General features: G+C 39.4%; 1 protein-coding gene across 40 annotated transcripts in view; it reads left to right on the plus strand.

Annotated features, from left to right (window-relative positions):
• Positions 1-27,798, plus strand: part of CACNA1C (calcium voltage-gated channel subunit alpha1 C) — a gene marked incomplete at its 5' end in the record, with an annotated part of 496,619 nt that overhangs the window by 318,296 nt on the left and 150,525 nt on the right. For 29 of the 40 annotated variants that reach the window (XR_014502586.1, XR_014502587.1, XM_083401690.1 and 26 more), the window contains 4 exons: positions 2,104-2,262; positions 6,053-6,249; positions 22,543-22,646; positions 25,900-26,072. Coding sequence is in view for 38 of the 40 variants with exons in the window: in XM_083401690.1 (XP_083257816.1) it covers positions 2,104-2,262; positions 6,053-6,249; positions 22,543-22,646; positions 25,900-26,072 (633 nt within the window). Of the gene's footprint in view, positions 1-2,103; positions 2,263-6,052; positions 6,250-20,234; positions 20,261-22,542; positions 22,647-23,035; positions 23,140-25,899; positions 26,073-27,798 lie in introns of those variants that run through there. The other 11 variants (XM_083401679.1, XM_083401705.1, XM_083401677.1 and 8 more) reach the window with 2 other exon arrangements.

Consider the following 27,798-nt stretch of genomic DNA (forward strand, 5'->3'; position numbering starts at 1 on the left):
TCTCCCTCTGACCACTCATTGTTGCCCCACCACCACTCCCTTGGCTCTGTGTCTTCTTCTCCTGGGGCTTCCCTTTGGGGTTCTCCAGCTGGTGCCTCCCGCCACTCCCTGTGCATCCAGCTAGTCTATGACATTGTTAGAAACCATGTCTAGCACTGCCTTTCAAAGGAAGGGAGGTTTCTCACCTGCCCCACCTGCTTCAAAAGAGGCAGTAATGCCACCTCCATCACTCAGCTCACAGAGGTGCTAACACAGGTGTGAACAAACAGTAAAGGCTCAGCCTTCCTGGCATAGTGCAATGTTGCTTGCCCAGTCTCACCATCCTAAGTTAATTGGTTACTCTATTTTCTATACACACCTCTGTCCAGGCAATAGAGAGCCTTGGGACTCATCTACACAGGCCAATTTGTAATGTTATAAATGCATTATAAAAATGTGACACCAGATGGTGCTGTAGAGCAGCAATCTGAAGTAAATGAAAATTTCCATTGGGAGCTGTATTTTTTAAATAGTTTTTTTTTCATAGCGTTTTTTATATCTGAGTAGTTCCAGCCTTGGAGGGCTGCATTCAGTCCCTGAGCTTGAGGTTTTCCACCCCTGCTGAAACGTCTTAGTGGCACGTTGCCAGTCTACACTAAACAAGCTTGTACAGTTGTGTTTTATCACCAAAAATATTTGCCACAAATAAGTCTAAAAACACAGGATAATTAAACATTGGAATGCAATGGCCTAACAGAGACATATTATAGATGCTTCATAAAATATTAGAGAACAAAGGATGGCAATTTCAATAAATGGAATTTTAATATACTAAAGTTACAATATTAATATATTAAAAATACATTGTTTTTCTTGTTCCCTGTAAATCATATAAAGTTTTATACAACTGACAGTTGTCCAAATTATTGGTGCTGATATCATTGTAAAAGTTATCTTTCCAAGTTAATTTATTAGTAATTCAGGGGTTAAATACAGGTCCACTATATCTGCAGAGTCTTCAGAAAAACTAAGAGAGCTTGTAATTGTTGGCCATTTCTGAAGCTATTAGGGTGCTTAAATTGATGGCCTCTTAGCTTTCCTTACACTAATGACTTACTAATATGGTAATGTTTATTACAATAGCATTTCCATCTGTGAATCTTTAAAGCCTTTGCAAACATGAGTGCATTTACTACAGCACAACAAAATTTGTAGAGTTATTCCCCAAAGAGCACTTCTGAGCTGGTTTTCCAGAACCAGAAAAAACAGCATCTGCGTTGCACTCCAGAAAAGACTGTGTTTCAAGTGAAGTGGTCCCTTTGTAGTGTCCTAATCCAGTTATGCTAAAATTTACTATCATTAACAATCTGTCAGACCCGGCTTTGTGAAGGTGGGGACAGTTGGGTTAGGGTGTATCCAGCAGTGTGTATCCAACTAGAATGAATTTTAATTGCTCAAAGCAATAAGCAAGCCTGACCCTTGTTTTTATATATTGTTGTTGTTGTTTAGTTGTTTAGTCGTGTCCGACCCTTCATGACCCCATGGACCAGAGCACGCCAGGCACTCCTGTCTTCCACTGCCTCCCACAGTTTGGTCAAACTCATGCTCGTAGCTTCGAGAACACTGTCCAACCATATTAGCTCGTTCATTCTGGCCTCTTGCTTCAAGCAGTCTTCCATGGATGGGTGTGGTTGATCTTCCTATTACTTTGGACCTGTAGTTCTTACCTTTGTTCAGAGCTGAATGGTAAAATACAAGCTGAAGTATTGCTTAATATCCTTCCAATAGCACCTCCTACAAGACTTGTCATCCTGTTGCCGTGAAATAATACCTTATATAGTAACGCAAGTGCACAAATCCTTACACTCAGGGGTTTTGATTTTGAGATTAGGTTCCACTGTTAAAGCTATGTAAGCATAATAATGACGTCAAGGAAGCACCATTTTATAACCTCTGATGTAATATGTTAGTCATTTTCTTGATCAGATAGCAAATGTGAAAGAAATAGCAAAATAATTTGTATATTTGTATATTTATTAAATGAAGCATTTTCCTGCATACCCTTGTCTTCAGTAGATTATTCAGCATTCACTTCTTGCTACAGTGTTGTCTTTCTCATTGCAGGCCTCCAGGTGGTTTTAAATTCCATTATCAAGGCCATGGTCCCTTTGCTGCACATTGCCCTGCTGGTGCTGTTTGTCATAATTATCTATGCTATCATTGGATTGGAGCTCTTCATGGGGAAGATGCACAAGACTTGTTATGTAACAGAGAGCTTATCAGGTAAGAAATATGCTATGTAATCCCACATTGTGTAACACCTTTTATTATCAGTGGAAAGTGGCTATGATGTGATTGGATTTAACAGTACTTAATATCAGCTTAGTGAATGTGAAAGCTCCAGTGATGATCAAATAACACCTGTTCTGCTTGCCTTGCCTGCCCTGCACTAAGAGCCAAAAGCTCAAAGGATAAGAAAGAAGCTAAGAAAGCTCTATCATGCAATCTCTGTACATAGTTTTAAATAGAGCAGTGCTATAAACAACATCTCCAACATATTCTTCTAATTCAGGAGCAAATCACCATAAGACTGGAAGGGGCGAATGAGAAGCCATTTGTGCATTTTCTCGGTGCAGTCCCCTGTCAAACAGCATAACGTAATGAAGGGTGCATACAAGGCTCTTCTTGCTTCTTCTGTAGCCTATTAAAGACTGAAAGAGCCATGGGTTCATATAATTAAAGTATGACATTGTTCCATAAGTTGCTCTCATTTCCAGACAAACCACTGTATCTCATGGATTTGTTTGCAAACCACCTTGACAGCTTTTATAAAATCAAAAGGGAGAATAAAATTATCTTAAATAAAATATGTGCCACACTTGATATGTGGTTGTCAGGAGGTGATTGTTGCTAAACATGTGGATCCTGCTTTACCATGTAGCTGAACCATAATGAAGAAACTTGACAAATACAGAAATGACCATTCAGATTGCAGATGTAAAGGAAGCATAACCACTTTTCTAATGGATGCAGCTCCTCCCATATAAATAATTTGCTATGTGGAAATGTCAACATTTAGGAGATGGAAACCTAAATGTGGACTGATCAGTGGCATAGAAAATTAAGGCTCTTGTGAGAAATGATTCAGATGATCCACATATCAAAGGAGGGAGCCACCAGTAATAAACAACTGCTCTGATCAAAAAATTATGGAGCACTGACCCTTAGTCACTGCTACTTATTTTCTTCCACATTCATCTTCCTTTCCTTTCCTTTTCTTTCCTTGAGCAGCACATGTCCTTCTGAGATTAAGCATTAATCTTTGTTTTTTATTTGTTTACTAGCATGAGTTTCCATGGCCAAACAATTCCTATCTAGAAATGTTGTTAGTGGGGAAACCACCTGAAGCCAGTAAAAGGCACTCCAGGCTACTAAGGTTGCCTTGACTCTAGTGGAAACACTGGATCTTGGACTATTCCCAAACTACAAACTTGTTCTCTCAAGCAGAGTGCCACACTGTCCAGAACAGGTTGAACACTAATTCTCTGAACCTGAGAACAATATACCCACAGTGCCTCTGTCTTCTCAGGATTCAGTCTCAGTTTGCTGGCCCTCGTCCAGCCCATTACTGAGTCCAGGTACCCGTTCAATGACTATACAGCCTCACCTGACTCAGAAGACATTGAGGAGTAGAATGTCAGCAGTGTACTGGTGGCACCTCATTCTGAATCCCAAAATGACCTCAGTCAGAAGCTCTATGTAGATGTTAGAAAGCAAATTTAATATTATGTCAAACTGAGTCACAGAGTGACTAATTACTGAGAACTTATACTCGCAGGCAGCTCAACAACTGTAGTTTCACTTATCCTCCTCTGGGACCCAACAACAGGGATTCAAGGCCCAAATTTCCACCCTCCCTAAATTTTGTGAACCTATCTAGTAATTGCAGTTTGAACCTGATACAGTATCATTATTATCTTAATTCCCAAGCTAAAATCAAGCTGGTATAGTCAAATTCTGAGGTTTTGGTAGGCAGGTAGGCAGGCAGGCAGGCAGGTATGTGTGTGTGTGTAAATAATCCTTTTTGTTGCTCCTGAATGAAACTTTCGTTTAATCAAATCTGATGCCAGCAAAAGTAGCATCACCCTCCTCTCTGCCTCTCCCACACAGCACCCTATTTGGATCAATAACTTATTGTTTAGCCTATCCAATCATTGACTTCATGGTTTAACATTATGGTAGAGCTTTCAGTCTGTATGGAGAGGGGTATTTTCCAGAGCTGAACTGTTGCAGTAGAATTTAGTGTCCCAAGTTCATCACATGCCACAACAAAATGGTTTTGACTTTTGTCATTAGCTCATTGATCTGGATATGAGCTGGCAATGTTAAGAGCAACAACTGTCATATCCTATTATCAGTACAGTTCCCAAATATAAACTGTTGTAAATGTTAATAATGTGTAGTCTGACTCAGTGACTCTAGTTCTAGACAAAGCTTCTTGGTTTGTTTTACTTTCACATACTCTTTCCATTTACAAACTCAAACAAACCATCCCTTGAGTCTTTTCAAGTAGTCATATAAGACAGAGATCGCAAAGCTTTTCAGGCTGAGGACCACACTGCCTGGTGCAACCCCTACAAGGGGCACATGGCAGTGATGAGTGTGGCCAAGAAAATGGGTGTGAACCCCCCTCAGTCTCCCACAGACATGCACTTCATGCCCGTCACAGCACACATACACACAGCAGGTCACAGTGCACACACAGAGATGCACAGTTCTTTTTAAAAAGAATATATACTTTGTTTACTTGCAACGATCTTTTAAAAAATTGGAATCCTGCCAACCAGCTGCATAGAGAGAAAGATGGAGATAGATTTTTTTATCTGCTACCACCACCATTTCACCTTGCTCACTAAGCAGCTGCTTGATCTTTTCTCTATCTTTCCCACCTGCCCCTGTCCTTGCCTTTCCTGATTCTGAGGGGAAAGGTAGCAACAGTGATTGTGGACTGTAAACAGTAGGGCAAATGAGAATAAATTCAGTGATGTTTCCAAATTGTTCAGGAATAAGTATGAAACTGCACAGCATGAGTGGCTATTTAAGTCTGGTCTAGAGATGTTTTATATGTGCACTTATAGAGAAGGCAATAGAAGAGTCATGTGAAAAGAAGAGTACAAATAAATTCTGGCATTCCACTTGTGAGGCATAGGGATAACATAATCCATGTTATGTGGATGCATAATACTTGATGATGTCAAAGTGCCTTTTAGGTTGTTTTGAGATCAACTCATAACCTGTATAACATATTTGGGATTGTAACAACAATAACAAATCTCAGGAATTGCCTGTTGACTTTGGGAGGCTTCTCTCTTCCTCTTGTTCGTTTGTGCCATCAAAGAACTAATTCCTGGAACTGTTTGCCTTTCTGCTCTGTACATCTTATCTACCTGTGGTACACTATGTTCTGGATTACATATGGCCTGATCTATTGGAGAATAGAAGCATTTACAACAGATGATCTTTTGGACCAAATCAGTTTTATGATTTTTGTTTTGTTTTCTGAATTAGGTTTTTTTATTATTTGTAACAAATCCAAGAACCATATGAAAGTAATGCAGATTATAACATTTTTTACAAGCACAATGGCTATAGATGTCAAGATAGGGGAACTATTCTATTTGTTTATATCCATCTTTCTAGAATTTTATAAAGTAAAGGGGAAGTTAAAATACTTCTTGAAAGGTTGCTCCTGAGGTTTGAGGTGCCTTCCATACTGGCATGGGGAATGGCATGAGGAGCTATAGCAGGAAGAGGGAACCTGCAGAAATCAGGACCTTTCCTCCAACTGCCACACACAAGTAGAAGCACATTCCAGGCACACCTTGGTATCTTTGGATCAAAGGCAGTATGTAAACTGCCCCGATTTCTATGAAGCACAAGCACAGCATGAATATGTAAAAAGTTAATTACAGTTAATGTCTTCAGATACCTTGCCACCATTACAAGCAAATAACTCTTTGCCTCACCATTCAATTGCATAGATTTTAACAATTCTTTATCCCTGTTGTTTAAGATACACCAGCAGAAGAGGAACCCTCTCCTTGTGCACCTGTATTTGCGCATGGGCGGCAATGTCAGAATGGTACTGAATGCAGACCAGGATGGGAAGGACCTAAGCATGGCATTACCAACTTCGACAATTTTGCCTTTGCCATGTTAACTGTGTTTCAGTGCATCACCATGGAGGGCTGGACAGATGTGCTATACTGGGTATGTATGTGAAATCAATCTGTGGCAATGTGGATACAGCACTCTTCTTATGTCATGCTCAAAACATGGGGCTGTCATTGCTATTTTGTTATACTGCTTGCTCTGTATGTCATGCAAATGGGATAACTACTGAACTGATACCTCAGATTGATATAGTGCATTAAAGGGGCAGTATGACAGCCCTTCACTGTTTGTTCTTAGCTTTCAGTGTTATCTTTCAATTTACATTTATTGATCAAGATTTTCACTATGCTTTTACTGACCACTGTTTTCTTGCATGAGAAATGTTTCATACTGCTCCAGATTAATAAAGCAGCACAATTTCTTGCTAACCAAATAATTACACTTCATTTAACCATCTTACTATCACTGGAAGCACCAGCCTCTAGATATCTATATAAATGAAGACTCTTGGGTCATACTTATAGGAATATCTAAATTGTTAAGCTATTTCCAACACACAAGAACTGAAATTTAGTGTGTAATAATCTATGTCACCCTGATTACTAAAAGAAAAAGAAATCTAGAAACAGAATGGGATGAATCCAACGGTAGTCATCCTCAGAGTAACTATTTTAGGTCCATTAATTTCAATGGGTCTACTCTTAAGTAAAATTTAGATGGCGACAACCCAACATATCTATCTCTGTCCCCTGAAACTTAGGCCATGGAGTCTTCCTCATAATAACAGCCAATATTTCACTACAGTGTAAGTCAAAGCACAGATGAGGGCAGCCAGAAATCTTTGGTGACAGAATACAAACTGTAGTTACTAGTATTAGTATAGGAGTCACAGAGCTAAATGATGACCATGTCTGGGCCTATGGAAGCAGGGTTGTCCAAATCTAAACCTTCCATAAATAAGTTTGTCTAATATTCCTTAAATTGTTCCAGAGAAGGAAGTTCTACTACTTTCCTGAGCAACCTATCCTCTTGTCTAAAACATTCTTAGACTGAAGAAATCTGTAGTAATGTTAAAATTACAGCTTGCATCACAGACAAGATTTATGGTTTCATATACTCTTAGTAAACTCCTCTGGTTTCTTGAGTGAAGTGTCTCTGTGACTGAATCTCCATCACTCCCAGTGTCAGAAACAGGGGAAAAAATTACAGGGGCAGTCACAGAAGGGGCACAGCTTATTTCTAGGTGGGCAAGTTGTTCTCTGAATGAAAAATATGCAATATGTTAACAATAGGAGTCCAGCAATGAGAGCAAGGGTTAGGGACCAGGTTTGCCCCTTCCCCCCAGTTCCTCTCTGGTGCTGTCCATGCACTTCTCTAGCACAGATCCTGTACTAATAAGTCAGAACTGCAAGTTCACAGAAAACAAAGCTGAAGAAGGCACACTGAGTTTCAGTTGTCATTAACATGATAAAGTTTAGCCAGAATTAGCTCATAGACAGGGTTAAAACATAAAGGTTAGAATTCCAGGGGTGCTTTCATGATCCTGCGAAGCATTTTCACTCATAGGAATTGGCATTCAGTTCAGTGATTGTGTGACTCTACATGTGACTTGAATTCTGGTTAGCAAACTACCTACTCTGTTGAAGTGAAAGAGGAAGGCTATGTGGACAGTGGAGCACCATGTATACAGTGGAGCCCCTGAAGCCACAGGGAATCACTTCATTATGGCACAGGCTTAAACTTGTTTGAATCCATCCTCTTATGTGTATTTAAAACTTTTTTTAAAAAATCTAAAAGTAGCAGTCCAGCTGTCCAGTGGGGAACACCATCATGAGACATAGGGTTACCATCTGAGTTATCATCAGCACAGGACACATATAATAGGCAAAATTGTGTCTTATATTAGACCAGTTTTTTAAATATCAAGCAAAATTGTTAATCTGACATGGTTCTTCATCAGACTGGCATAGATAGCTTTGAGAGCAAGAATCAACTTAATTTTATTTATATGTTTCTGTCCTATCGCCTCTCTATGACTTGGCATGGGGTGTGATTTAAAAATAATGCTTATACATATTGCAGGGTTTATTTGAAACAAAAAACCGTCATGCCATAAAAAGCTTAATTCTAGCCACCAAAATCTGGCCCAAATGCAAAAGGTTTTCAAACTTCTGCCATTTCTCCTTCCCCCCACCAAGGCTTTTGTGAATTTACAGGAAAGGAAATCCCATTTTCCAATAGTATGTGGATCTTTTTTTTGACATTGTAAGGAATTCTGCAGCATGCTCCCTAGATTGGGCCTTCTCTAAAAGTGTTGGTATCTAAAGCAGCTGCCTGGGTTGATTGCTTGCACAATTGGGTTGGCCCCCTTGCTGAGTGGATTATAACAACCCAAGGGAACAAGGTAGGAAGCCTGCAAGTCTGATGCAGCTGGTTTAGACATGCTGACTTGTAAAACTCCCTTCCATCCTCCAGCATCTCTGAAATTGCACTCTTGAGCTTTGATGAAAAAGCTTGAAACAGAAGCTCACAGTTGCCTTGGAAACTCCTGTCAGGAAATCAAATTGGGGAAGAAACCAGGCAATAGATATAATTTACTTTGCTGACAGCCTTGACATGTTTTGTGAGCTTTGCTTATCCCTCTGCAGCCTGTTGAAGCCCATTGAGGGAGATGTGGTGATGAGGAACACAGTGATATTGCCACAATTTTTTTTAATGTTATAAACAGAACCACCACCCCACAATTTTCAGCAGCTGTGTTTGTGCTTTCTCACCCTTTATTTTTAAGGGTGCATAGGCTTGAATTAGCATGGCCTTTCCACACAAGAGAATAATCTGTTTTGCTGAATGCACCTCTCTGCATGTTTCCTGTACATATTTTTTCTCCAAGAAAGAACTACTGCTTTCTTTTTAGATTGGTTTGTTTAGAAGGGGGAAACAATAAACACAGCAGATTTTGGCAGGGTTGTGAAATATAACAAAGAATAAGCCCAGGGAATTAAAAAAAACCAGTCATCGCTAATTAATTCAAAGTATCTCTTTGCCGAAAAAAGAAAAAAAGATGACAGGTATTGGGTGTTCATGTTTTGTGCCAGTGAGGAGCCATGATGCCAAGACAATTGCTGCCAATTCCAGAGGGCATATAAAACCCTGGATTGCTGTCACTTGTGTATACTACTTCATTTTAATTTGTTCTGATTTCAGATTGTCCATTATCTTGCTTTCTAAGTCACCATGTAGCCAGGATAATGTAACATTAGCCAGGCTATCATAGCACTTTTCATGAATAAAATGGATATAAGTTCTTCTTCAGGATATAGCTATTATTAGGAGAGAACTAAAAATGGATTGGTGACCACATCAAAAAACAAAACAAAAAACACCAAATAAACTATCCTTTAAGTGAATGCAAAAGGCACAGGCTACTCACAGTCTCTCTGTGATCATCCCACCTGTACAATATGGAAGACACTTGATTAATTATAGCTTATGATTCCTTGCAAACTAGAATTGGAAACCAGGGTTGATAGAATTTAGATATAACAGTGAACTATGGTTTCCCACAAACTATAGCATGGGCATGGGATTTAGTGGGTATTGCTGTGCATAAGGAGATGGAGAGGAAGCAGCTCGTGAGGCTGAGGCTTCTTAGCTCCAAACTGTGGGTTGGTATTACATTTGAACCAATTGAGAATTTGCTGGGAACTAGAAAAGAGGTGGCCTCTGTCCAATGCCCTGCTCGGGAAGGATATATTTCACATTCCCACCTTTCTCTTGACCTTTTTTTAATCACTTTCTTCATTATTATGCTCTTTTCTCATTCTTTCCCTAGCTGACGCTTTCACCATCACCAAATCCTATTTCTTAATCAATTGTTCCCAGCTATGGAACACTGGGAGATAATATCAGCAGCAGTCTTTTGAAATAAAATTTCAAAGGTGTTGACTAGGGGAAGTGTCATAGTTCAGTGAAAGAGGGAACTGTCATTTTTGAAACAGAATTCAGTTCAGAATGTAGGATTTAATTTTACTGACTTTTCTTCCAAAATCAGTACAGTGGTACCTCTGGTTAAGAACTTAATTCTTAATTCGTTCTAGAGGTCTGTTCTTAACCTGAAACTTTCCTTAACCTGAGGTACCACTTTAGCTAATGGGGCCTTCTGCTGCTTCCGCACCGCCGCTGCACGATTTCTGTTCTCATCCTGAAGCAAAGTTCTTAACCCTAGGTACTATTTTTGGATTAGTGGAGTCTGTAACCTGAGGCATCTGTAACCTGAAGCATATGTAACCTGAGGTACCACTGTACAGTGGTACCTCTGGTTACGTACTTAATTCGTTCCAGAGGTCCGTTCTTAACCTGAAGCACCACTTTAGCTAATGGGGCCTGCCGCTGCGCCGCCGCCACACAATTTCTGTTCTCATCCTGAAGCAAAGTTCTTAACCCGAGGTACTATTTCTGGGTTAGCAGAGTCTGTAACCTGAAGCGTATGTAACATGATGTGTATGTAACCCAAGGTACCACTGTATTGTTTTCCAATCAGTTGGATCATATGGGAGATATGCAGAAAGTCAGAAAGAACAAATGAGTTCAGTATGGCTATTTTGCCTGCTAATTATTTGCTCAGGTCCAGTGTTTTCTCCACTAGCCAACTGTATACAGGACAATCTGTATGCAGGGACTGGGTTGGAGGTCAGCTGTTGATTGGTATAGTTTTCCCAAGAGAAACAGGAAACAGTTACTGCCAGGCCTCTGTGAGTACAAAAATCTATAAGGAAATTATGGCAAAGAACAAGAGTGAGAAGCCAGACCTTTTCTGCCATCTCTCTTGTCATATATTGTTTTTTGCCTGCATATACATAGTGGCTGATATGGAAAGACAAGAACAGGCTGGTTAAGGCTAAAATGTTCTTTTTGCTGGAAATTCTGCAAAACAGTGATACTGTATATAAATATGTGAATTAATTTATTAGTAGCTGAGTTATGGGCCAGTTATGGACTGTCAGTTGATTATTTCCAGGAAGTTTTCTAATTTAGGATTTACAATACTAGCAATTGTAGCCCACCAGTCATCCTTAGCTGAACTGAATCTCCCATACAGTATCTCAAAATACAGAGTTAGTGTTGCTTGGAGTTTCATAATACTTTGATACAAAGCTGCAACTTACATCAAGGTAACCCAAGCAGAAAAATCCAATGCAGAAGAAAAATGGACAGAGAATCCCACAAGATGGCTTCTGCTCTGCATGAGATCGTTTTGTACTGGTTTTTATGACTTGCTTTGTAACTTTACTATCATAGAATGTTCTTTGGAGAGGGGGAAGCGGTGATTTTGGTCATCCCCTATTGTTAATACTACTGAAAGAGTAGAATTTACTACACTGTGGATACCACAATGGTTCCAACAGTAGGAGCGAATTTTCTTGTTGTAGGTGGGAGGGGAAAGGGGGGGAGGGGAAGTTTGGGGTTTGTTCACCGTCCAGCTGTTAAACTATTGCAAGTTGCCAGCAATTGTCTTTTAGATATAATGTTTTCCACACGCTCCTATAACATACTAATCATCCTGGAACAAGTATGGATAATTTAAAAATAATCACATTTTTATGGGATCAGCCATAAAATGGAGATAGGTTTGGAAGGAATTAAGAAAAGGGAGACCAGACTTGATTCTGGTCCAGGAGACTCACCAGAGGAGGAGGGGGACTACAATGAGTATGTCTCCCCTCCCCTCCTCTGGGGGACAGTGGTTTGCCTCTCAGGGAACATCTAATGCTTGTGGGGTAGCAACATGTGTTGTGGATAAATCAGAATTTAAACCTGAACAAACCCTTAGTGATTCTGATCTACGTTACTTGTTTATCAGGGGCACATTGCAGGATCAGTGGCTGACTATTATGCACCAAACAACCAACAGGAAGAATTTTGGGGGGGAAACTTTGACGGAGCTGGAAAATTTTAGTTTACAAAGTGTAGGGCAGAACATGTCCAGAATGTGAATTTACCTTTACAAAAGACCTGAGTGTTCTACCTGTGATCAGTATGTTCCATTTGGTATTGAAGATACTAATATTCTTCAGAAAGCTGTAAATTAATAGATGCCCAGCATTTTCTACCTTGAAGCTTGAAGTATGAAAACATTACTAAAGAGCATGGAGAATTTATATCTTATTACATTTCTTACTATCTTTCTTTTCAAGCATTTAGTTGACTATGTAAATCATTACACAACATTTTATGCATTTTATGCTGTACACACACTCACACAAAGGAATCTTACATCTCTCTGTTGGGAAATGGAAAACCCTGAGCTTGGAGATTTGAAGCAATACTGTAAATCTCTTTCATGATAATCAGCCTTGTAAATGTAAATACAAAATAAACATAAGCAGAAGGGGAAAGCCCCTAGAATTTGAACTGAAATCAGCTCTAACATTTGGAGACCTAGTGTCCTGAAGAATATGTTCATGCTTACAGTCAGGGCTTTATCCTTTTCAGAGTGAATTTCCAAAGCTTGTAAAAGATGAAAAGACTTTTAAATAACTAAGGTTTCTAAGTACCAGAGGAATAGATGGATACTTCGTAATGCTGTAGAATTTGCAATGAAATAATAATCAACCCTCCAGAGTAAATAGCCTTTGAGCCTTATGGGTACTTTTTAAAAAATCCATTCAGGAAAAGAAGCGGTCTTAATTTTTTTTTTTAAAGAACACATTTACGCTGCTGGCCAAGGTGACCCACTAGCAAATACACTGTGATCAAAGTCATTTTGAAGGTCCTTTAGGGAGTTTGTATAGGTCACACATAATCAGTGCTAAAATAAAATAGATTGGCATATCTGACTGGGCCAGGGACTTTACCCAGGGTTTTTTTAAAAAAGAATCTGACTCCTTATGAGATTGTAGATTTACAGGGATCTGATGACACAACTCAAATTACACAGTCTTATTTATTATTGACTATCACAAAATGCATTATGCAAAATGAGGATGGCAGGTTCTTATCATAGGATATAGAACCCATGTAAAACAGTCAAGTCCAATACTATGTATTTTAAATATTAGACAAAACCATATGCTCAGTGGATGGAAGCAGGTATTAAAGTCCAAGGAGGTAACCTCATAGCTGGCCAGAGAGAGCAGGAGCTAGAACTGAGAAGACAGGAAGCCGTTAAGACCTCTAAAATATTAGAGAGCAAGAGAGTTTTACATTTGCAGAAGCCATGTTGATTCCTCAGCAAGACTTGTCCTTTTATATGCTTGATCATTTTATCCTAAATAATACTTTCCACCAATTTACCTGGACAGACGTTAAGCCAAGTGGCCTGTAATTTTCTGAATCCCCTTTAAAGAACTGGTATGGAGGCCAAGCTCAGGGACACGTTATGTTTTGAATGAATTTATTTCGGTCACTGACCAGAGTGCCACAATACATGTTAGAAGATCAGCTATTTGATATTTGAGTTCTATAAGAACTCTTGGATAGATGCCATCTGCACCTGATGATTTGTTACTTTTAAATTTCTTAATGGGGCCTATTTAGCTTACTTCTTCAAATGTCCTTCCTGAAAAGGTCAATTCAGGCACAGGGTTGTGTCCTACGTCTTCCACAGCGTGCAGACATATGCAAAGAATTCATTCAGTTTTACTACAACCTCCTTATCCTCTTTTAACAAACATGTAGCTCCTTTCTGGACTAATGGTCCAACCACCTCCCTAGCTACTTTTCTGCTTCTGATGTGTTTCATAAAGTATATTGTTGGCCTTAATGTTTTTAGTGATATCCACTTTTGCTTTGTTTCTAGTGTTATTGCCAAACTACCAGTTACTTAAATGTATGGCCACATTTCCTCACTGTGTCTCCTGGGAGTGTTTGATGAATATGTTGTCTATTCCAAGCACTGGATTAAAATACAAGTTTCACTGGGCAAACTTTAAATAGGAAATTATTGAAAACAATCAAACATCATTTCTAGAAAATGTAGAAATGATGGCTGGGAGATATACTAGCAGACCTGCAAAAGAGCACCTCTGTATATGTGGATCAGGGTCTATTGAGGATCTTGTATATTATATTATATATGATTCACCTAGAGCCAAATTTAATCTCCCCTTTTCAGACCGCCTTAGACCGCCTTAGACGTTCAACCAGATGTCTTTAAAATTAAAAGGCTATTGGCAGAAGTTGATAGGGTGGCACTATTTGTACTAGCAGCAAGAAAGATAAGGACAGCCTTTATGGATAATGCAAGTGCCAGACCCTAGGGATTCTGACCAGAATAAATGGTTTTTTGGTGTGTGTGTGTTTTTCTGGACATTGGACATCTGTTTTAGTCTAGTGCATGTAAAGTCTGTCATTCTGTAGTTATTTGATTTGTGCTTATATTGTATTGTGATGGCCATTAGCTATAAACAATAAAAATCTATTGATTGATTCAGAAAATATATGAAGTGTAGGCTACTGTGAACAGAATGGGCTGGCAGTAGAGGGAAATTATTTATGTGGTCCCCCATTCAGATTCAGATCTGCTTTGTTTTAACAAGGTGGCTGAATCATGTGGTTTCAGACTATGCCCTGAGACCTGTTGTATGCTATTTATTTAAAGAATTTTTACCCTCCTTCAATATGGCTAACCTGATTCAAAAACACCCACCCACACCACTCACACATGAAAACAAAGTTCACCACAGCCAATCACAAACAAGCAACCACACTCTAGGCTAACCCCAGCTTCTCTCACCACCAAAGGTACACAAGCGAATAGCAAAAAGAACCTGCACAAGCGATGCTGACACAAAACCACACACACACATACATTAAATAAAATAGAAACTTTGCCACCTGACCCCACCCCCACCTACCATGGCTCCATCCACCTCTTTCCCCCCTTTCTTCCTAATGTAACACTAATGTCTCAACAAATGAAACTGACCTATAGAAAATGTAACTTGAAAAAATAGACATTGCACATATTTTTGTAAACCAAGAAATCTTTAATAAAAAATACATTAAAAAACAAAAAACAAAACAAAATGATTAATAGAGTCAGGGAGAGAAATAGGAGAGAGGTGGGGGAACCACACTCAGGTATCAATTCTTAAAGTTACAGTTCTCAGGTCTAAAGCTGAGATGGAAATAGTTCAGGTAGTTTGATGGAATGGTTGCTGCTAGAAGACACTGAAAGATAGGCAGAGCCAGCTGGTCTCTCAGAATAGCTTTGAGCAGGCATAGGCAACCTCTGGCCCTCCAGATGTTTGGGACTGCAATTCCCATCATCCCTAGCTAACAGGACTAGTGGTCAGGGATGATGGGAACTGTAGTCCCAAACATCTGGAGGGCCAGAGGTTGCCTATGCCTGGCCTTGAGTCTCTTTTCTCCTTCGGCTGGAGCCTGCTGGAGTGCCTGCTGCTAGGTGATAGCTGAGTTGCTAGCCCACAGTTTTGCTTCAGAAACAATGACCTTGCACAGATTTTACCTGCAACACTAGAGGCCCCAGTTAAAGATCTCTAAGGAACACAACGTGCCCCCATAGTTGCATCATAGAATATTCAGCCTATTACCTTGGGGGGAGGGATGTCCCTAAAAATTGGATTGATCCTTGGAATTAGATGAAATCTAAGAACCTTTTGGTTGGGATGGGCTTACCTTAAAGTGGCAAAGGATCCTGTCCCCCCCCCCCAATAAATAAGACAGATCTACAATGTCCAGACTAAGACAGATCTACAATGTCCAGAAAACACAAACCAAATAAATAAACTTTGTTGTTGCTTCACACAATGGCTGCCCTGAACAACTCAGTAGTGTTTGCTATATTTGTCCAAAGGGATTGATGCTATGTTAATAAAGTAGCAACATTTCTTGGGGGAGGCAGAAGATGACTGCCCTTAATAAATAAGAAATCTGTCCCTCCTTGCCTGCATGTTAAGGCCACGCCACCAGAAAGTTCCTATAATTCATTCCCATGTTGTTGCTTTGTGAAGGATGAATAGTTCCCACCCTTAATAGAAAATGCTTGGTTTCGAGATAGCTGGGGCAAGGCAAGAGGATTGTAATTGGAAATGTATTATTGTTGAATGCAAAAAAGTTAGACAAGTACTTATTCTCTTTTTCCCTGGCAAATCACTCAATGTTTAGGTTGTATAGTAGATCTAAGACTTAATCCTTTCACAAATCCTTATCAGACGTCTAACTAAGCAACTGTATCCCTCTGGGGTGGAGTATTGTTTAGGTTAGTTCATCAGGAACCATTACAAATCAATGGATTAGTTGCAGGCTCCTGGGGATGCTTCTCTGCAGTTAGATAAGGGTCTCTGGCAATGCCTTGCTTTCTCTTGGCTCATTGCACTTTGGGAGAGAAGTAAATATGTTGGTTGAAAAGATAGTTCCCCTCCACCTCTGCTGTTATTACTGGCAGAGAGCCAGAATAGCTTGCTAACAGCCTGGCTCACTGCTAGGTGACTCCTTGCTTTTAATATTTTGTTCTCAGAGAGGAGACTCAGACTGCATCTGCAAAAATAAAAAGACAGGTTTCTGTATCAAAAAGCATTACTTGAGATGTTGCCCAGTTTATTTACTTGTATTGCCAGATATATAGATGGGATGCCAGTACAAATATTTCCATGTATGTGTCCATTCCTTATACAGTGAATAACAATGAATTTCATTGCTGGACAATATATTACACAAAGTGGTACCTCCCTCCTTAATAGAGGCAGTTGAATTGCACTGAATTGCTAATTGCTTTTGCATTCATTAGTTTTATCCTGCAAAGATTTAACTGACTTATCATGAAGGAAATAAAAATGAGACTTTATATGATAAAAAACAACCCCTAATATTTTGAGCAAAAAAAAATCAGAGCAAGTTTTGCAAAGGATTGGAGCTCATATTGTATATCATTAAAATATTTTCTACCTGGAAATCTGGACATTTTCTTTCTTTCTTTCTAAAACAGTGTTCTTCCTCATTTCTATTCTGGGCTACTATAACCACAGAGCAAAATGTTCTGTTGGCTTTCTCTTTAAGTGGCACCCTGACCCTAGGCAAATTTATTTGGAAGTTAATAGCACAATGCTATGCATGTTTACTCAGAAATCCAGTTGGGTGTCATTGGGGTGTATTTCATCACAGTAAGTATGTTTAGATTGCAGTCCTAGTCAGTGCATTTTTTTCAGGGGGTAAGCAAGGTTACGCAGTACCGGCACCTCTTTTGTTAAAAAGTGTGACACTGTAACAACTTCATGGTGAGTACCGGCACCTATTTTTCTCTTCCCCTCGCGCCCAAACTCTGCACACACTCTCTCCCCCACAACTCTGTGCTCTCTCTTCCCCTCCTGCCTGAACTTTGCGCTCTTTCCACAGGGCATGGTGCATTTTGTAGGTGTCCGGTCCCTATTATGGGAAATTTTGTGGTTGCTCGGGCACCCAGAGCCCTGAGGAGATGGCACCTATGTGTGGTGCTCATTTTCTAGTGGGGTGGGGTAGAATTTGTCCTTTTAGTTGTTTTGTACATTGTTGTTTTTTCCTTTGCTTTTTAATTGATTTTACAGGTTTGTATTTTATCTTAAGTTGCTTTGAGACTTTTTAAAAATAAAGTGACAAACAAATGTGAATAATAATACTAATAGGTTGATGATTGGTGCCAGATGGTGCAGACAAGAATGAAAGGGCTGGCGGTCAGCTACCAAATGATATAAGGCAAGTTTTCTACTGCTACTATTCATAAAAATAAAATGCCCTGTGTGGAACACAACTTGGAACAGGTGTTATATAGAGCTAGGCAGGCCCATGTTCTTAGCTGAAATTAAAGGTGGCTTTTCCTTCTTTAGCCACCATGTGAGTGATGCTGCAGCATAGCAGAGACTGAGGCAGGAACACCTTCAGAGTGAGAGCTGCTCTAGTGGTCATGGGCTCTGCTTTCTGAATTGCTGGTTTGAGTGCCCCCAACACCTTGCACCCTATCAGGACACCCTGCTTCTACTGATTTCTATATTTACTTTTACCACAAGATGAGATCAGTTCCTTTTGTCAAGTTTTCAAGTTTTAAAATTCAGATGTGGAAGTTTGGGGCACTGTTGACAATATGAAGTTTCACCAAATGCAGTTCCATGTTTCTGTATGTATCACAGATTATCTCATAATAGAACTAAGAAGCTGGTAGATGAACATCTTTTCTTGGTGCAGTTCATGCAACTCATAAATAAGAAATTCACATAGAACCAAATGCACTATTAAGGACCAAAAAACTTTTTATGATGGAACAGTTATAATAAATACCTTAATGTGTGTGTGTGTGTGTGTGTGTGTGTGTGTGGTGTTTTTTTAAATGAACAGTATTGAAAACATCCTGGCAGATTTCATGGTCTGGTTTGGCAGTGCGTGACTGCATCAAGTATTACTGTGTGCAAGTTTTTCATCTCAGTAGAGAAACTACTAGGCTTTGGACTCAGCTTGTTGTTGTTTAGTCGTCTTAGCCCTGTTCGACTCTCCATGAGCCCATGAACCAGAGACTCAGCTATAAAGCTGCAAATACAGTGGTACCTCGGGTTACATACGCTTCAGGTTACAGACTCCGCTAACCCAGAAATAGTACCTCGGGTTAAGAACTTTGCTTCAGGATGAGAACAGAAATCGTGCTCCGGCAACGGGAGACACCATTAGCTAAAGTGGTACCTCAGGTTAAGAACAGTTTCAGGTTAAGAACGGACCTCCAGAACGAATTAAGTTCTTAATCCAAGGTACCACTATAAAACATTTTAAGTGTGTTTTAAGTGCAATATACATTGTGACACTAGATGGCGATGGTGAGCCTTATGGAAATTCAATGTATTTTTAAAAAGGTTTTTATATGCGTGTAGATTCTACCCTGATCAGTAAAAAAAGTTCTGCAGAAAAAGCCTACATCTGCTATCAAGGATTTGGGTTTGTGATTAATGGCTGCATAGTCAATGTGCTTTGGCAAATTGCCAAGAATTTTTTAAAAACCCAAACATAGAGTCAGGGTGCTCCTTTTCATAATAGAAAAATAATGTTCTGCTGATAGTTTCATGAGACTTTAGAAACAAGTCCTCCTTACAAGAAATCATAAGTCCTTCATAGCCAGCAGTTTGTGTAGAGGCCAAGTGTCCATGAAATAGCAACTGTAGCTCTATAAAATATATTTTTATGTCTTTTGTCACATATCCTATAATTGGTCCATCCCTGCCCCACACCAGGGTGACGGAGACATTATGTCAGTATCAAATAAGTATAGGAATTTGGCATTGTTTATCTGCACTACAAATATACAAAAAACTAAACTGCAAAGAAACATTTCTGTGGTGCAGCAGGACTGATTTCCCATTTACTGCTTCTCTGGCAGTAGCTCTGCTCCAGTTCTGACAGCTTGATAATTGTACAAACACAGTTGAACAGAGGGACTCTATCTGCAGGATAGCAAGTCTGCTTGCTCTGTTTTTCCTAATTTTAGCAGCTTTTTTTAGCCCTATGCAAGTTCCATACCTAAAGGGCTAGCTCCTTCTGTGTAATCCTCCTTGTCCACTGAGGCCCAAAGAGGAAGCCCCGATTGGAACTACCACCAAAGTCTACTGAGATTGGTGTCCCTACTTGATTCCCGTATATACCCAGTAGATCCCTACAGTCTGCAGTTTCCAAATATCTCACTAAGGCTGCAGTCTAACCATCCTGATGTTGATGACTATGAGAGAGTATTAAAATGAATTGCAGGCCTCCATCAGCAGAGAGGAGCGGCACTGATGAAGGAGGGGGCTCTGCTCTGAGTGGCTGGGAAGCTACTGCTGGTGGCCCTCCTCCTGGGGAGCAATTTACCACCCTGTTCTTTAATTTATATTTAAATTGGCACTGAATGGCTCATGCACACACACACACACACACACAGAGAGAGAGAGAGAGAGAGAGAGAGCGCACTTAAATTAAGGAGTTTTATCATGCCAATTTAAAAATTGTTTTAAAAAACTGCTTCCTTTCCAACTCCAGCCATTTTAGCAACGTGTCTGTTGTTTTCAGTTAGAAACTTCTGATGTAAAACACGTCTGTTCCAGTAATACAGCACTTTGTAACAAGGCATAGCAGAAATCAGCCATAAACAGCTTCAGTAAGTACTATGGTGCAGATTAAACAATTGATTTAAGCAGTGGCTGCTCAGGTGAATTGTACCCTTCCCTGCCCACATGACTTTGTCATGTCCACTAGAGTGAACAGAATGTGTCAGGATGCACCCGCAGAAAAATCACAATATTCCCAAGAGAGTAGAAAATCAGCTGCAATTTGCATTTGTAGCTTAAAATGGAAGAACAGTGATTACAGCTCTAGGAGTAGCCTATAGCTTTTGGCCTACCCCTTTCTCAACTCTACAGAAAATAATCCTCAGGGTAACAACCATAGTGGCAGCAGAGATAGGACAGGTATCACTGAGTCTGAAGAGGGCTACTTTCTTTACAGCTGGCAGCATAGGGAGAGGTTTTTCCACAACTGAGAAGTTTTAGGAACCCTTCATAATATTCTTTGAAAAATTAAAATATTTCATTGCACTGCAGTATTAGTATATTCACATCCCTCTTTGATGAGCAAACAGCAGCTCCCCATTTTCAGAGAGGCAGCAGCTTTGGCAGTGGCAGGCAAAAGGATTTGTGAAATTTTAGCAACCACTTTGTCCTTTGCATGGGGACTAGATAATGAACAAATACCAAACAGGGCTTGTAAAACATTCACAAAAGCAAAGCAAAAGCATGCCCCAATTTTATTCCGTCTATGATATGTTTTATAGGTTAATGCAAGAAACAGGATGTGCACATCATTAGTTTGACCTAACAGGGATGCCTTTATAGTACAGCAGCTAGAAGGGTTACCTATATTCATTTGTCCAACACCCAAGTACAGAGACTCTTCCCTCCCTTTTCCTTTTGCCACTCAAGTGACTCTACACAGTGTAGAAATGTCCTCATGGTGTCAGCATTCATTGTTCCTAATAGGAACAGAGGAAACTGACATACTGAGTCAGACTCAGTCCACATAGCTCAGAATTCTGTGCACTGACTGGCAGTGCTTCTTCAGGATTTCGGGGGGGGGGGGGGCACATTCCCAGCTCTTTCTGGAGATACCAGGGACTGAAACTGGGACCTTCTGCATGCAAACCAGATGGTCTATAATTGAGCTATGGATACCTCCCTGGGCTTATACTGTACAGGTTTGCTTTGAATACAATGACTTTAAATCTTTTGTAATCATTTGAAATTGAGGGGACAACCCGTTCAGTTGCCACAAGGAAGTTCAGGTGTCATGATGCTATAGTAAAAAGTGGAAGTCTTAGTTATGAAATGTCAAAATTATACTTCTTTCCCTGCTTTTTTTTAATAACAGAGATGGAACCTGGAGGCAGGAAAATTGTTCTGCTTTAGGAATGTGCTACTTGAAGCCATTGCTTCAGACTATTTCATAAGAATGCTGAGCTTGATGCAGAATACATTTATGAGTAAAAATCAAGAGCAGAGGATTTGATTGTAGCTATATAGGCACTTTTACCTTCCCCAGTATGAATTCCTGGATAATATTTTTTAAAATGCTGTGGTTCAGCCTTGCTGTGCCATTGGGAAGGCTGCTTTTTTACAAAGTTTATCCCAAAGCGGAAGGAAACATGGTAAATACTTGCAGATATTTACTGAAATATATGTACATAATGTACTTTAGTATAAAAACAGTGGTAATCACAGCACCTTTCCTTAACCCTGGTCTCCAATTTGGGTAGTTCAGTACAAATGGTTATTCCGAAAACAACAAAAATAAATGTTTGAATCTTTAAACAAAACTAGATGGTTGCTGATGCACCACCCAAACTGTATTCAGTGTGACCATCTGCTTTGAGAGAGCAGCAAATGGGGGTGGGGACACACACACAGAAAAAAGGGTGTTTCTTAACTTTTTTGTTGTTATTATTTTAAAAATGTAATCTCTATCCAATTGTTCACAAATTTATTATGTCTATATTTTGTAACTGAGGGTTTCTTTCCCCCTTCTTCCTCTATATTTTAATATGCTGAAGGCTATAAATAATAATCTAAACAAAGGGTCACTGGAGTAACTGAAGTTCTGTTCATCACCTAGCACATAATAAAAATGTTATGCTTCTCTTATATCAATGAGTAAAATAGGTGGTTCCCAATATATCTGGTTTAATTTCACTCTCGTGGACACATTCTGTTTTCACATGGTATTTTAAGTCAAAGGCCCTTCAAAACAGCTAAAATTAGGTATTAGCTAAAATATGTCCAACTATCTGTTTTATCCACAGGCCTTATTTGCAAACCTTTCTGTCTTCTTTCCCTACCTAATCCATTCTGCTTTCTGTCTCTATCTTCTAACTATCCTCCATCTTTCCAGATGCAGGACGCTATGGGCTATGAGTTACCCTGGGTGTACTTTGTCAGTCTGGTCATCTTTGGATCCTTTTTCGTTCTTAATCTGGTTCTTGGTGTGTTGAGCGGGTAAGCTGCTGGTTTTGGTGTTATTTTTTCCCCCTCATGCTGCAGGGCAAGACTCCAGAATCAGGGTTCTTCTGTGCCACCAGAATCCTTTAATTGTCACAAGCAAAACCAAGGTTATATTTGTTATGATTTCTACATTGATTCCCCATACTTTGTCTTGCCTGTGTCTGACAGGCAAGTTACAGCACAGTATACAGTGGTAGGAAATTCACTTGGTAAGGTGATCAAATACTTAACTCAATCTATAATAAAGTAGGTAGAAAATTTACTTCCTGGTTGATTGAACCCAACAACAAATTCAGCACTGGTGACTCAAGTTCCCTTCAACTGGAGCCTTGTAATGCTCAGGAATGGAACTTTCCATACTAATTATCATTCCACTCTTCCAGGTCAATGATGCCGTAGGAAGGGGCTGGCCCTGGATCTATTTTGTTACACTAATCATCATAGGGTCATTTTTTGTACTTAACTTGGTTCTCGGTGTACTTAGCGGGTAAGCAGTACCTGGAAAAATGTTTGGAATTACTATTGTTGTTGTTTAATTGCACATGCTTCTGTATTATTCTTTATGTTCTTTCTCTTGGGTTGAAGATATGGGCCCTGATCCAACATATTCTCAATGTCATCTGCAAATGTCAGTGGGATTTGGATCAACTTTACCTTATAAATGGACAGTGAAAGTCTAAATTAAAAGTATGGCATTAAGCAGCCTAAAGTAGTGGGGTGGGGGTTGAAAGCCAGCACTGCCAAAAGCTAGCAGTGCTAGGTGTGGAAAACACTCCCCACCCTTATATAGAACATTGTTGGGATTGAAACTTCACCCCAATATGCAAACTGTTGCCCCTGGTAGAAGTAATGAATATAGTAAATAACATTATCATAACTCATGAGCTTAAAACTAGAATTTATGAGTGGTTTACATGGGGTCTCAGTAGGGATTGGGAAGCACAGGTCTAATTACTTTGATTATTATTGGCTTGATAAACTGACATCACAGCAGAACTGGCAAATGTTGGCTATGTACTTGTGTGTCACAGAGGATTTTCGAAATTTTAGAATTTGAATTCTAAGACCCCTGAGTGATTAAAGCATATAAGTTGTCTATATGCCATAGGTCTTTTCTTGTTATTACATTAGTGAAGCAGTTTCATAACCGTTTAATGAAATGTTGACCATAGAGAGAAAAATAATACCTATTGCTTATTGGGTGATTTCCATTAATTTCAATGGGATTATTCTGAGAATGACTAACGTTGGATATCACCCTATGCATGTGACATCATGGTAAAGAATTGGTAAAAAATGAGTGGAAGTATATGAAACAAATTTTAACCTACTGATGTTATGATTATTTATTCAATTTATATCCCATCCTTCCTCTGGAAGGTGCTTCTCAGATTATTATTTTTCTTGGCTAACAACTCTCCATTGTAACTCCATTTAATCATTGAAGGACAGGGCAGGTTTTTTGTTTGTTTTTGTTTCTAGCCTTCTGAAAAATGGGGGTCAGAAACAAAAAAAAAATGGTAAAATAGGAAAGATTTCAATTTTTACAGTTTATACATGTCAATTGAAAAATGCAGGTTGCCCATTAGCTGTATAAACATTTGTTACCATACACACTTAGCAGATTGCGGATTTGTTCTGAGGAAATTGCCCACATGAATGAAAGGGTAGTTCAGTCAACAAGCCTTTTGATAATTTGCTTTCTTGGTATGACAGCTAACAAGCATAAATAATTTATGCCCATTGTAAGATGTGGAACTGAATGGAAATTGCAGTCATTTCACAGAATAATGCCAAATAGGAATCATTTGGAGGTCATTCTTGGTCATATATTGATACTGAATAGATTCAAATTAGCACCATAGATGGAATTTTTTAAAGAATTTCATTTGATATTCCCAGAGACAGCAGGCCTTCATAGATCAGATTTTAAGATACTGGTTTTTGTACTACTTTGCTGTTGTTGCTGTGGAATGATTTTTCAAAAACACTAATTTTTCCAATATTATCCTTGCAATAACTCAATAGTAGAATTCCTTATTTGCCAATAATATTGGCCATTTGACTGTCCTTTTCACCCATTGCTGTCTTTTTAATTTGTATATATTTTATTTGTATATATTGCTTGTTTTATGTTGCTATGGCCGTTGGCTAATGCGAATAAAGTTTATCTTATCTATCTTACTCATATAAAAACACGCTGATTCCCGGACCATCCGCGGGCCGGATTTAGACGGTGATTGGGCCAAATCCGGCCCCCGGGCCTTAGTTTACCTACCCATGGGCTAGAATTATTTTTTAAAAAATCATTATTTGCAAACAGAAAGTCTCAAGTTCAGTTGTCAGATCTCTACTTAAAAAGTTTACAGGGAGCAGGATGGGAAATAAGGATGGGAATCATTATTTCTAGTTGATACTTTGGGAGCAGTTGGTACACAGCAGCTTTGAAAATGATCAGACTATCTAAAGAGGCACCAGACAAATATGAACACTAATTTTTCCACTTCCTGGTTCCCCATACATTAAAGAGTGTTAACAATATTCAACAAGCCTACAATGTGCAATAATGTTTATACAGTGCTTGGAAGGAGAAAGGCATTGGATTTCTCACTTTTGTTTACAGTTCCATGCCACAGAGCTTCAGCTTCTAGTAGAAGCACTTTGTTTTTTCCACATTTGTCATATTTGTGATGTATCCATCTACCTTATGGCAAAGCTGTCTTCTAGAACTGATCTACTGAGCTGTTTCTGATCTTCCTGAGGGTTAAGTGGAGCTTCTTGCAATCCTCCACTTTAAAGTCTTTATTATGAGATTCCTAAGAGAAGATGGAGCAAAGTCTGGCATGATGACAGATATACATTGGCACATACAGAAGCTTGGAGTTTTGCCTTGAGTTGAGAAAAGACTGTCCTTATGTTACTGCAGTACAGATAATAGTTTGCTCAAGATTATTCAGAATAATATTTCCCTGCAAGCATTTTATAAGAAATAATAACAAAAATAATCATTAATTCTCTTTGAGAAATGATTTGAGATACAGAACAAGTAGTTGACATTACCATCTTAAAGATAAGTCATTGTGTATAAAACAGAAGAATCGCATGTATTAATATGGGTTGAAATTAATATGGACAGCCAAGTTACCATAGCAGGAAATTTATAATCTCCAGTGCAATTCAAACTAATTCTTTTCTATCTTTCTTTTGGTCTCCTGTTCTCATCCTTTAATCCCCTCCCTCTTGCCAGGGAGTTTTCTAAAGAGAGAGAGAAAGCAAAAGCTCGAGGTGACTTTCAGAAGTTGCGAGAGAAACAACAGCTGGAGGAGGACTTGAAGGGATATCTGGACTGGATAACTCAAGCAGAAGATATTGACCCAGAAAATGAAGATGAGGGCATGGATGAAGAGAAGCCCCGAAACAGTAAGCAACTCTCCTCTGTTTGTCCTAGGGTGTCTAGCCAGCAATTAATGTTCTTTATGGGCTACATTAATGAACCTATGCTCAGGAATTTAGAAGGGTGCACCCAAGCCTTGCTAAGATAAATTTTGCCATACTGCAACACTATCAATGTTTGCTACATAAAACTGGGGAAGGGAATGGAAGGTCCACCACCAGAGGTGTCGTGTGGCAGCAGAAAAAATAAAAACACTGTCCATGGTGGAAAACAAAACCAGGTACTCCAAGGGTGCCTGGGGGCATGTTGGGGGAGGCTGTGGATCCATAGGATTCCATTTATTCTTGGTCCCCTGACACACCCACCCCGCAGTGCCAGCCAGGATAAACAGATGCATCTTCCAGTCACCAAAAACTATATGGTGAAGTTGCCAGACACACCTCTGTGGTAAGGAATTACAAAACCTTGGGACTGCCACAGAAAATGCCCTATCCTGCATTACACACACACTGAGCTTCAGAGGACAACAGATCTACCAAGAGGGTTCCCGCTTAATACCCAAGAGGAGCTGGTGGGAAGCAGACAGTCTTTCAGATATTTGGGACTTGAGTTGTTTAGGGCTTTAAACACTATCACGAGTACTTTAAATTGGGCTCAGAAACAAACAGGCAACCAATTTGTGAATGCTACTCGCCTGTTCGTTTCTCTTACCTCCACTGAGAGATTGATACTCACCAGTATTAGGGGCAGTGCTTTTTTTTTCAAAAAAAATGTTTACGGGTGCTCTCACTTTCCTACTCATATTGAAATACCGCCCCCTCAATGAGGCCAAACTTAGATTCGCAAATGTTTAGGGGTACGCATCCCCCTGCGTCCCCCCAGAAAAAGCACTGATTAGGGGGATTAGTAAGAATGTTTCTAAAATCCATCCTTCTTTATTTCTCTCTGGATTTTATTAGTGTCATAATGCCTTGTCCTGGTCACATGGTGGCATCAATGTTTTTGCTTTCTGTCACTGTGTTTTCAAAATTTGTAATCATGACATCACATTAATATCACACTGAGTGCACACATAACCCCCCCCCCCATGCCCATAGCTTTTTCCTTATTAAAATATATGTATCTTAATGTAATGGTGAGTACAACTGGGTGCTAAAATAAGTCTGTGATGCTTTAATGTGTCCTGCAAATGGCATAGCTGGGGGTGGGGGGGGTGACCCCATGATGAATGGGAGAAATGAAGGGCTGCAACAAGAACCAACAGTGCATTCACCATTTCTGAAATTAATTAGAAAATTTCATTTTGAATAATTGGAAGACAGGCAAGGCAGAACACTGTGGAAGAGAAATCTGTCCACCCATGGGCACTGGTATTTGGCAGTGTTTCAGATAATGAAATGGGATACAGAGAATCTTACCCTTTCATGCTCTTTTTTAATCGGCACAGAAAACCTCTACTCTTTATTAACTCCTGGGGATATTTTTCTTTCATTTATCTTGAAATACCAGGTCTTAAACCTTTCATACTATTAGCCAATTAACAGACAGTTCTTTTGTTCTTAACATTCATTGTTGAAATGTTCATTATCAGCTATATTCTTTTGGACAGGGAAAACCCAAAATATTTCCATAGATATACTCTGCTATCCCTGTCAAATACCAAATAAATAATACCTGATAAATTCTTTATATGGCCAAACAAGCATAGATTTTCATTAAAACTATATCCTGTCTTTGTGCAGGCACCTTCAT

Source organism: Podarcis tiliguerta (genome assembly GCF_965153285.1).
Source record: "Podarcis tiliguerta genome assembly, chromosome: 10".
NCBI classification, from domain to species: Eukaryota; Metazoa; Chordata; class Lepidosauria; order Squamata; family Lacertidae; genus Podarcis; species Podarcis tiliguerta.